The sequence below is a fragment of the Hippocampus bargibanti genome, linkage group LG13 (genome assembly GCF_051943395.1).
Source record: "Hippocampus bargibanti isolate YZ-2025 linkage group LG13, ASM5194339v1, whole genome shotgun sequence".
Lineage (NCBI taxonomy): Eukaryota > Metazoa > Chordata > Actinopteri > Syngnathiformes > Syngnathidae > Hippocampus > Hippocampus bargibanti.
The window spans coordinates 16322506-16335069 of NC_142746.1; the positions used below are offsets into that span (position 1 = coordinate 16322506).

General features: G+C 40.9%; 1 protein-coding gene across 7 annotated transcripts in view; it reads right to left on the reverse strand.

The window, feature by feature from the left end:
* b3galnt2 (beta-1,3-N-acetylgalactosaminyltransferase 2) overlaps positions 1 to 11236 on the reverse strand; it is a 23231-nt gene extending 11995 nt beyond the window's left edge. For 6 of the 7 annotated variants that reach the window (XM_089011405.1, XM_089011404.1, XM_089011401.1 and 3 more), the window contains exons 1-8: positions 10930 to 11236; positions 10435 to 10561; positions 9919 to 10019; positions 2879 to 3078; positions 2687 to 2782; positions 2064 to 2174; positions 1908 to 1986; positions 1102 to 1285 (exon numbers count right to left, since the gene is read on the reverse strand). In XM_089011405.1, coding sequence (XP_088867531.1) covers positions 1102 to 1285; positions 1908 to 1986; positions 2064 to 2174; positions 2687 to 2782; positions 2879 to 3078; positions 9919 to 10019; positions 10435 to 10561; positions 10930 to 11083 — 1052 coding nt within the window. In that variant the 5' untranslated portion in view covers positions 11084 to 11236. The remainder of the gene's footprint in view (positions 1 to 1101; positions 1286 to 1907; positions 1987 to 2063; positions 2175 to 2686; positions 2783 to 2878; positions 3079 to 9918; positions 10020 to 10434; positions 10562 to 10929) is intronic. The other variant, XM_089011408.1, reaches the window with a different exon arrangement.
* Positions 11237 to 12564: the final 1328 nt, after the last annotated feature.

Sequence of the window (12564 nt, forward strand, 5' to 3'; positions counted from 1 at the left end):
TTTGAGATGATGATGATTCAGGACATATAAAAGGAAACTGGAACTAACATGCAGAAGGATGGCCAGTCTGAAGATTTGAGAGTAGAGTGTGACATTAACTGAAAATCTCTGTTAATGCTCCAAAGGCGCAAAAACATCTGTGGAACGAACTGATAGCATAATGCCTGTGACCTCAGTAAACCTTGAACGAGGATCTATTATATTTTGGGGGGGTGTAAGATTGTTTCGAAATATGTATGCAAATGGAGCCAAATGTGGTACAACAAATATTTGCCCAGTCATCGCATAGCGCATATACATCTGTGGAACAGTCGCGGCTTGGAATTGAAGCGGATTTTCAAAGGACAAAAGATGTGAGACAATCTTTTTTCATCATTGGATGCTCCAGCTTTGAGTTTGCGTTCGACATTTCGCTTGCACATTCTACTATGACGTCTCTTGAGCCACTGGTGTAAAGGACACTTAGATACTCTCGACTTTAATCTACAACTGCTTCATGCAACAAAGAGGGTGCAGAAAGTGCGTAAGATTGAATGACTGTCTGTCTTTTGTGTTGTGTCACATTTGTTATTTAGTTTTTTTTAACTTCAAGATGGCGCCACGAGAGTAGCAACCTTTACAGTAGGTCCTGTATTTAGTTTTTCTACTTCTTACTTTCCTTTTCTCTTCCTTTCATATCTTTGCTTCTATGACATGTAAATTTCTCCACTGCGAGACTAATGAAGGCTAATCCAATTCTAGTTCAAACATCACAGACGAGTAACGCATGGATGAGAAGTGACAAGCAATTAGTGCATCTGCTTTGTGGCAGATGCAATGGCGGTCCTGCGGAAAAAGTGATATTTCTATCGAATGAATAACCAACCAATCCCTTAACAAGCCGCACGTTTTGTCCTTGGATTGATTCGGCCTCAGTCTGGTAGTGTGTAGCTTATGTCTGGATAATTGATGACACACAGTGGCACTGATTGCAAGTATGTCTCCGACAGCGGGACGCTTGTGAGGCAATGACACACTTTTCATTTTTTCAATGTCTGATTTCCTTAGAGGACCAGGGCAATTTTGGAGGCGGAAAGCAGAGTCATTAAGCACTTGCCGTACCACTTGTAGAACTGAAGCAGTTTGGAAGGCACGTTCCTGTAGGTGTCCACCACATCGACAAAGACCATGTCGCCGTACCGAAGGCTCTCCTGCTTCAAAGCGGCGTCCTCCCGCCTCAACCCCGAGGCGTGGCGCTCCATCCTGGCTGGACGGCCCCACAGGTGCTCAGACAGACTGTTCCTGTCTTGAGTCACAGCAGGTGGAGAGAGCTTTGGGTGGTTGAGAAAAAGTCCACATAACATTTTCAAAAGGTACCGCATTTGACTACACGATGGGCATTTTAAGGGGATGCCACATTGATGCCAGCTGGAGAAAAATACGTGAGGGTAAAAAACAGTTGTGAGGTAGTACTAAATAGTAAATCTAAAACAGTTTCCATCAAAGTACCGTATTTTCCAGTGTATAAGGCGCACTGGAGTATAAGACGCACCCCCAATGGTGTATTTTCAAACCTTTTCCATATATTAGGCGCACCGGACTATAAGGCGCACCTTCAATGAATGACAAAAGTTGTCCAAATATTATATATAAAATGTGCCCAAATATAAGGCACACCACATTATAAAGTGAACGTAGAGGCTGGAGTTACACACTACTTCTTCTACAGTAGGGAAATGGAGTTGGTGGCTCCTGACAGTAGTTGTGAGACCCGTATGACTTCACATATAAGGCACACCTACGTATGAGGCTCATCCAGGGTCATCCTTTGAAGAAAATCAAGGCTTTTGGGTGCGCCTTATACACATGAAAATATGGTAACTAGCTGAAGAAAACCCCAGAATTTCTTGGTGACAACTGGGACCAACCGTAAATGGTAAAGGTGAAACCTCCAGCCAAACCAGGAAAACCAAGAGCACTTCTATGGGGCAGTACGCCTTCTGCAATCTGCGGTTTCAACAACAACAAGCTGGACATGAGCTGACTTCTTAAGCTTGAACCTTACATCGACTCGTTTTACATACAGATGAGAATTTAAGTACGCCCCCTCCATCATTGAGCTGCACGCAAGATGAGTTGACTGTGGTCAGTCCGTCTAACTCGGAACTCTCCCACACGAGCGTCCCTTCGAAACCCTGGACGAAAAACAACATTGGTTTTCGACAATTTTAACTCACTCACTGCCATCCCCGAATTTATTCGACAATTGAAAAGCATGACGTGGAGCGCCATTCCCGAATTTGTTCGGGTTTTGTTATTATCTTGCGTGGGGTGCCAATAAAGCGCTGGTCAGACCTGTGGCAATGTTTTTGTCTTCAACGAGGGGGCAGCATTTTCCTTTTGTCCATGTTAGCGCTTTGTTACAGCTTCAGCTGTTGTTAATGCCTTATATAAATCAATATGTATGTATTGTGTTGTATTTTGTACAGCCGCCCCCCTTTCAAGCTCAGATAACTCCACACACATATAATTTAGTAATTAACTCCTTTTTTTCTGACAAAAGAAAAAGGTTTCTTATGCTAAATTGAATGTTTATGTCCAAAAATTCAATATTGTGTGGGTCCTGCAATTTGAGTGAAAATGACAAAAACCCTGGCACTGGAGTGGACACGTTGTCTGGCAGTGAATGAGTTAAAAACGCACCTACCTTGGGTAAGATGAACTGCTCCACAGGTTTGTACCATATTCCACTAACGAGGGAGCCTGTGCTGATGGCGCTGAAGCGAGCGGTTACTATCGCCTCCTGCAAAAAAAAAAAAAAAAAAAAGACAAAGCTGCTCATTTGGAGGTCTTTGAGTATTCCCACCTGCTTGAAAAATGAAGCAGAAAAAGTAGCTACCTCCTGATCCAGCTGCAGGAGCTTAACAGTCACATTGCTTTTCAGGACAGGCTGAGTGCTTCGGGGAAACACCCCCAGCCGAGTGATCACCACCGGGTGGAGCACCTTAAAATCCAGGGCGACAGCGGACACATCAGAGGGAACCAGCGCCCTGGGGTCGGACACCATCACGATTTCTCTCTCCGCATCCTGTCCTGCCTCTGAGTCAGAGGGCACAGAAAACACTACGTGAGCGCTATTACAATGCCAGCATGCTGACCTTCCTTTTTTTAAATTCATTTTTTAAAGGAAAGACCAAGTGATTGGAGAAGAGAGATGGGCCATTGAAAAGTGATTTCACCGTCAAAAAACTGGACTTAAAATTTGTGTGAGTGCGGGGTAGTTAATACTGAATTGTAAAAGAGTCACATTGGATTTACCTTTATTTGGATTTGGATTTACCTTTATTAGTCTCACAGTGGAGAAATTTGCATTTCACAGCAGAAAAGTTATGAAAGGAATGAAAGTAGAAAAACAAAATACAGGAGATGCTGAAAAGGCAGCCACTCACGCGGCGCCGTCTTGAAGTCAAGAGAACAAAAAAAAAACTAAATAACAAATAATATGACAACGCAAAGACACAGAGAGTCATTCATTCTTAAGCACTTTATGTACCCTCTTTGTTACATGACGCAGTTCTAGATGAAAGAGGAGAGGATCAAAGCGACTTTTCACCAGTGGATCAGGGACGTCATGATGGAACGTGCACGTCGACTACAAGCTAAATGTTGAAAGCAAACACATAGCTGTAGAATCCATTGACAAAAGAGATTGTCTCACATCTCCTGCCCCACATAAATCCGCTTCAATTCCAAGCCGCGACAGTTCCACATACGCATCGGCGCTCTGCGCTGACGCTTTCTTCTTATCGCGGGCTCCTCAAGCCATGCATCCATCCAGCCGCAGACTGTCCAACAGCACTGACCTTTCCGCTGAACAAAGCGGGGCTGTGAAGATGCTGCCCATTACAGGCGCAAAAAAAGCACAATGGCCCCAGAGCTGTCCAGCAATGACAGTCAAATGGCATCGACCTTCCACTCATTCAAAACAGTACTGGCATATTCGTGTTACCGAAAAGGCGCAACCGCTCAGCACAGTCTCCTCCTTGATGAATGTCATGGCCAAAAATGCTGAAAAACAATCCGTATCTGTTCCACACGACACCCAACAACCCAGTGACAAAAGACAACACAAAAACAACACAAATAAAGCAAGGCTCATGAGAGCACTTGCTGACGGCTGCCTACTCGGGCACCATCTTGGACTCTATTGAATGAAATACCGGAGATCAATTAAAAGATTGAGGCTATTAATGATAAGCGGGCTAATGTTGAGTTGCGCAAATGTACATCAGTACTGAATTAAAAAAAAGCCCAGGTGTGTGTGTATGTGTGCGTTAGCATAATAACAGACCGGATTCAATCACTTTTGAATCAAAAAAGAAAGAAATGAATGAAAATCAATCGAAGTCCATAAAAGCTAACGTCACAATGTTACTGTATATGAAAAAAAACTAAAAACAAGTGACAATGTTTAGTGGAATGATGCTGAAAATTATATGAATAAGAATAGTAATAAGAATAAGATAAAGAAAACGTTCAATCATCGAAATTATGATTAGCTTAATTTTGAAGTAAACTTCCACCCACTCCAGTGCCAGGGTTTTTGTCATTGTCACTTGAATTCCAGGACCCACAGAATATTGACTTTTAGGACTACATAATAAATGTTTATGCATTAGAAACCTAAGACTCTCCTCTTTCATTAAAAAAGGTAATTCCTAATTTATATGGGTCTAGAGTTATAAGGATGAAATGAGGGCGACTGTCCAAAATACAATGCAATACATATATATTGGTTTATATAGCGCTTGAACAACAGCTGAAGCTGGAACAAAGCGCTAACATGAAAAAAGGGAAATGCTGCCCCATGTGGAAGGGAAAAAATAATGCCAGAAGCCATGGACAGCGCTTTATCAGCACCCAAACAAGAAAAAAAACAGAACAAATTCCGGAATGGCGCTCTACATCATATTTTCAAGTCCTGCATAAATTCAGGAATGGTAGTGAATGAGTTCAGGATCCACACAAAGGAATCACATCTTTAAAATATAGATACAGATCATGAGAAATGCTTCTTTTTATTTTCGAGACACGTGATTTCCAAGAAAAGCCGTGGGTGGTCAGGCGGGGGGCACAATGACAGAAGAGTGCCTTGACATTTTGCAGTTAACAGTTTGAACCAACGGCAATCGTCGGAACGAGACTTTTATGACTCTTCTGCAGAAAGCAATTTAAAGTTATCAAAACGAGCAGCAAACATCACAAACAGTGTGATGGGATCCATAATTGGCCTGAGCAGGAATGTGTCAAGATGACCAAATTTCGTTTCAACAGACCAGACCTGAAAACAATTGTGAAAAGGATTGCAGAGTTTTTGCGTGTCCCACCAAGTCAATCGAGGAATAACTACTGCCATCCATTTCTTTTATATACACACTATCTGCGGGTCAGTTGACGTTCATCCCAGCATCCAAAAACAAACAAACAAAAAAATTTGTTTATCGAGGATTGAAGAAAAGCTGCAATGGCAGCAAGGTACTGTGGTCAATTATTTCTAAGAAATATTTCTCTGAAATATTGATTCAGCCTGATTTTGGTTTGTGATCACCTACAGCGATACTTACGAATGTAATTGGTGTGTAAGGCGAAAAGTTCGTTTACTAAACATTTATTTCCCATAAGAAACCATTAAAAATTAGAATAATCTATTCCCAGGTCCCCATAAAACACAATTTTCTACTAAATAAGCCTTAAAACTACACAAAAGATACCTTATTTTATGTATAATAAATGTGCTATTGTATTGTAATTGAAGAAATAAACTGTACTTTATAATAAAGTCGTTTTATTTACCTTTCTGATGGTAGTTGTCAATGGATGATGAACTTCCAGGTTGCCTCGATGATATCAGAGTGAAGTTGCCGTGCTTTCTAGGTGATAATACCCTCACTCACAATGTCCCCTGCTAGCTGTTTTTGTTAATCCCAATCCACAGAAGTTTTTCAACCTCTTCTATTGCCTGAGACAGTTGCTTAGACAACACAGAAACACCCTTAGCCACACGTAGCAATGGTCGATTTAGCATTCTGGTAGTGGGATGCTAAGTCACACAAACGCAGACCTCGTTCGTGTTTCTCGATATGCCTCTTCTGCTCGACCGTAATTTTGTTTTGTGTCCTCTTCGGCTTAACACTAGCCTGTGGTGGGGTCTTTTTCGGTCCCATAATAGCAAAAGTATCATTGATAACAAACCACGGATGCACTCAAGGAAGGGGTGATGAACGTTTGCCGAAAACCAGGATTATATTATCGCAAATTTAATGTTCGTAAGGCGAAAAGTTCGTAAACTAAAACGTTCGCAAACTGAGGTATCACTGTATCTTCAAAACATTTACTATGCCCAAAACCAATTAGGATTGTGCCTTCTACCCAAAGCAGCTATGACCCCTACTTTAGTTTGTTATGAGTAATATAAGATGCAAACGATGATGACTATGTACTCATGTATTCAATAATGTTTAGCCCGTTATGTCTAAAATAAAAACAAAACAAAAATAAATCAACTTGCGCAAGAGTCGCCGAATTATTCCAAAGGCTGTTGTTTCACACTTCCACAAGTCATTCTGTATAATATTAACCCGCAGTTTATCGCAGGCTTGCAGGGATAGCATCCGGTGCTAATTAAAATTCCCATAGATAGCTTTACAGTGTATTATTAATGAGAAAATAGTGATAGAAATACATCATTGGGTGGGATCAGAGACCAAAAACAAAAGGGGGGGAAACACGTATTTAGAATTTGCGATTATGGCATGGAGAATACATTTTTGTATTTTTGGATAAGTGTTTTTTGGGCCGGTCTAACGTTACCTGACAGTAGTGCCTGGTGATGGTAGTGAGCAAGGTGACCTTCCCAATCTTACAGCAGGCGTATAATTTGGATAAGTGAGTTTGGGGTGAAGCAATTATTTTAGCCAGCCTGTTTTGATGTCTGAGAGACTTTGGGGATATTTAGGGTGGTGAGGGAGTTTATACCAGAATAAGATGCTGAAAGGGAAAAATATAATAACAAGCCTCAAACCAAGATTGTGCTAGCTGATGTTAAAATCATTGAATTGCCCCTGCAGGTCCTGTAAAAGTGTTGTTTTGACATCCGTACAGTGTTAGTCCAAATTTTAAATGTGCCATAGGTGGTAAATTTTGTCAACAAACAAAGATTCGAGGAAAGAAAATACATGACAAAAAGGAATAATGAACTTGGCGGTAGCCAAATTAGCAGTCAAGAGACTGAAAACAGTTTCCCTACCCACAGTGACTGATTAGTTTTTCATGTTTGACATTACATGAGGAAAAATGCAAGTCTTATTAGAATTGTGTGACAGTCACAGTGTTAATAATCGATATTATCACAACCTTTTCATTCTTTATTAAGGGTGTAGATTAGTAGCAGGCGTGCACATTCCACCATGAAGTCTCTGATCCACTGGTGAAAAGGAGGCTTTCATCCTTTCATTTTTCACCTAGAACTGCTTCATGTAATAAAGTGTTTGTCTTGTACTCAAAACATCAGATTACATGGGGAAAGTCATTGAGATTGCACAACTGTCCATGTTTTTATGTTCCTGTTGTGTTTATTATTTTGCTTTGTGTTGACTATTATGTGAAGTGCTTTTTTTTTTAACAACTGCAGCTGTTTTGAAAGCACCCCTTGTGCGGCTGCCTCTACAGTAGCTCCTAACCATTTTTAAATCCCTTTCCGTTCTACTATTTTGTTGATTTATTTTATTTCTGTTATGCATATAATACTTAGTTCTTATTTTTTTTCACCTCCCGCCCAACCCTTGCAATTTTGCTGCTGTAGATTGCAAATTTCTCCATTGAGGGAATATTAAAGGCTTTCTGATTCTGATTCTGAGATTGTGTTTTGTTGATTGTGGCCATTTTTGTTGATTGTGGCCATTTCATTTCTAGATCTGTGTGGTTTGTTCTGCTTTGATTTCCAGTCTCTCCCCCCCCCACCAAGTGCAAAACATTTTACCACATCACTCTGGCATGAATGACTCCAGCAATACGTGAAGCGTGGAAATCAGCCTGAAACACAGCTGGGGTGTTAGCTGAGGGTGGACGGCGGCCTTCAACACATCAGCAGCATAGCTGTTGATGTTTTACAGCTTTCGCCGGGGAAAAAAACCCATAAATTCTCAATGGGGTTCAGATCGGGTGCGTTTCCTGGCCAATCAATCAAATGATATATGGTAATGATTATTTTTAACCGGCTTTGGATGTTTCTGATAGTCGGAGCAGGTCATTGCATTAGATTAGATGCTTTGTATAAAAAATACAATACTAATAGGAATAATAATTTGCAAGTTTCCTGAATGTTTGGACTCCACAAACATTATCTTGACACTAAGTGGATCAAAAGCCATAAAATGTTCTTGCCGCTGTGTCTCTTCCCTTAGCAGTCCAACCCGTGCAAATCGTAGGGTTATATGACAAAAAGCATTGTGATTAATGGCGTACAAACAGATAGCTTCAATCAGCTTTTATGAGGCTGCTTACAGATCTGTGTTTTCAAGTGAGTTTACAAACCGAGCAATGTCCTTTAGGCTTGCGCGTCTAACCAGCAAAGCATAGAATCCGATGGCGCTTACAAATATTAACACAGTTAGGGAAAAGGTGTGTCCAAATGAGACATTACCGCCCCAGCCAACGAGGCCGACAAAGTCTATTCTTATTAGCGATAATCATGTTTTCATAAAGCCAAGCAGTGGCGTGCCTGACTTAAGCTGAAAGACATAAACAATTATTTTCCAACTGATGCTGAGCTTGTTCAATGATTTCACACAATGTGTTCTAATGCTTCACGTTGTACGTCACAGAAGCAGCCTAAGCAGTGACATATACTGTGAATTTCATTCTTTCACTACTGCTAGGGAGAGGAAAAGTAAAAGTGACCTTGAGCTGTGAGGTGGAATAAAAGATGTTTTTCCTTCTATTCAGAACACACATTCATTCCGCTTCTTTCTAGCATAAGTCACCGTTCAATACTGACAATAAGATGTGCAAGTAATAGATTACTCCCTCAGCACCGATGCATTTAAAACTACAAATTTGTAGTTGCATTAAGTTCATCCTGTCTACTTGATATCTAATTTAAAACACATTACAGTGAGACCTCAACTTACAAACATCTTATCTTACAAACTTTTCGTCTTACAAACATCAAATTTATGAAAATTAAACCTTATAATAAGCACTATTTTCATAATACACACCCACCACGGCTGGCGGCGTGATCTTCGGCGGAAGCACATGACCGAATAGCACCAGAGGTTAAATTACCAACAGACCTTATGGAAGGTGACTCTCCTTCCATAAGCCATCAACGACCATCAAAAAGGTAAATACAACTTTATTTTACAGCACAGTTTATTTCTTTAATTACAGTCCTCATGTAATGCGCCTCTCTTTCCAAACAGCAATTCCCTTCGACCTTCAACGCCATTCCATCAAGCCATAAATGACCATCACAAATGTAAATAAAGTGACTTTATGATACAATGCAGTGTATTTCTTTCATTACAATACAATAGCACGTTTATTATACATAGAATAAGGTATGTTGTGTGTACTTTTAAGGCTTATTTAGTTGAAAAGTATATTTTATGGAAACCCGGGAACGGATTATTCCCATTTTAATGGTTTCCTATGGGATTTTTTTTTTGAGATACACACTTTTCGCCTTACACACTATGTCTGGGAACCAATTAAGTTCGTATGTTGAGGTCTCACTGTATTTTCTTGCAGAGTGTTTTTTAGGTATTCAATTACCTGACATGTTTCGGCGTATACTTCCGCCTTCGTCAGAGTGTCACGGATGTTGTTGTGACGTGCCTTTTTCAGCTGGTGTGACAAATTTGTGTTGATAGGACTTACCTGGCTCGGTGATGTTGAGTGGGGAACAGGAGTAAGGATCTTCTCGGTCCTCCTTTGCGATGGGACACCCATGTTTACCCACGATAAACTTCACCGCCACTCTATAAAGAAACATATTTCCAACTACAGTAAAGTCTCGTTATATCGATATCGGATATATCGATAGTCCCGGTTATATCGATACTATTTCTATGCACGCACTGAGAAAATTACATGCAAACAGGGTCGGATATATCGATAGTCCCGGTTATATCGATATTTTTTCGGACTCCCTTGAATATCGATATAACGAGACTTTACTGTATTTTCCAAAAACTTGCCAATCGGTCCACTCCCAGTTACCATGGTTACTAAGGGTTTGTCATCAAGCTGCGTTTATAATCTTGGTTTCAGAGAGGTGTCGCACGTGAACAACTTTGCCAAGTGGTCATGTAAAGAAAATATTTTTTTTTGCTAGCTGCTTGTGTTTGTTTTCACTTTAAGATAAAACACAAGATGGAGCTGGACCTTACTGACCTCTGCTTGAAGTGAGGGTGCTGGTGCAAATAGCCCAGCCAGGTGTCCCTTATGGCTTGTCGCAATTTGGAATGCTGTCTGGCTGATAAAACTCCCACCAGAACTTCATAGGACGGTACCGCCCCATCTGCATTGGACAAAAAAAAACATGCCAGCACGAACAATTTGCCTCAAGAGAAACTAGAATTTGTCAGTCAGAATTTGCAGAAATAATATGAATTATTGGAGTGATTTGACAGAAAGCGACCGAATAAGAGATGAGTTCGCGTATACCACATAGAACCAAACGCCCCACCATCGCTCAGCTGTCACATTTTCGCAAATTGCAACTAAAACACGCGCTACGATGTAAGCTTACGCAAATACAATAAGCGTAAACTCCGTGTGTCTTTTTAGTAATGCAAACCACCACTAATGACAATAACAACAATAAACGACAAAGCGAGTCGAAAAGAGTAAAGTTCATCAAAAGCGCGACTGTATCCAAAAACTTGCCGTGTTGAAGAGGGTGAAGACCACGGTCGAGCGTTAAAGTACCCGAGTGTTTGTCGTTGTCTTCCAGCGGCGTGGAGCACCGTTGCTTGGCCAACCACAAGTGCACCAGTACGGCGAGAGCACAGGGCAGAAGAACCAGAGCTAGTCTCCGCATGGACGGAACGCTTCATTCACCCGAAGTGGCGTCGAGCTGAAGCGGGGTGGTGACTTTTCCTGGGCGGCACTGCGCGCACTGAAGACTGCTCGGAATGGAAGGTTCATTTGAGTTCTGCTGCTCTCACTCGGAATACTTCTCAGCACCGCCTCATGGCCGCCTTTGACGCTACGAGAGCTGCACCAATCGGTGACGGAGGGGATTTGTCGCGAGGCACTATGGGATAGGTAGTTCTCGTTTCTATTTTACAAAATATTACACTTGCACACGAGCAAAACAAATTGGTCATAAATTGAGGATACATATATCAATTTCATACTTTTGCAATATAATAATCGGTCATTTATTGTTCTTTCAGTCACCACAAGCCCCATTCGTGCCCATCTTTAAAACACATCTCAAAACTTACGTGTATTCTTTGGCATTCGAGTCTTCAACTTGATCTTGGTTTCACTCACTAGTGCTTTCTACTATCTTTGTGACTGCTTTATTTCCTTTATATGATAGTTTTCCATGTCAAGCGCTTTGTTACAGCTTTAGCTGTTGTTAAAATGCCACGTAAATCAATATGTATTGTATTGTACCATAGATTGCCCACGCAGATAGACAAAGATACATTATGTGTTACTCACACATTTTCTAACGAATTAAATGAAATCTGATAAGCACAGTTAGAGCTCTCGTGGCACACTAATTGAAATCATTGTAACCAATTCTATATTTACATTTAAAAACCTAATTGCCTAGAAATGTCATTGAGGTGTCAAAAAACCTGTTACCAAAGCTTTGCTTACAAGTGTGATCTGATTACTCTGAAAAAGTACCCTTGAATGTTAATAAAAAAGGACACTACACAAAATGTCCCTTTTCCCCTTCCTTTTCTATTAGGTGTTGAATGTTTTGGGCAATATATTTGCTGTATGAACTCCATCTAAACTAATCAATTCCTCCTTGTGAAACTCCCCCTGACAAGTTAAGACTTTCTTAAGCAAGGGTGTCAAACTCATTTTTACCGTGGGCCACATTGTGGTTATGGTTTCCTCTCGAGGGCCATTATGAATTTAGGGAAGCCATTAGAATATTTAATCCCCTCCACATATTACATACAGAGTGAAGAATGACTAGTTTTTTTAATGAGAAGTCAAAAATAATGACTGCTATTGTGGTTTACATACGACAATTTGAAATTGTGGTTCAGACTATAGCAAGCATCATGACACTTGACATGCTTGATTTGCTTTCACGGGCCGAATAAAATGAGGGGGCGGGCCATATTTGGCCCCAGGGCCTTGACTTTGACACCTATGTTCTAAAGGATGGGCGCAGAATGCTGCAGATAAATCAATTAAACGGAACATGTGCGCCGACAGTGATGTTTGAAACAAATATCTTCTGACTGTCTGACAGCTGTCGTCCAGGAAAGGGAGCGAGGGCCACCACGACCGATGGCCTCCACTCTGTTCTTCTCATCGTTGACTTGA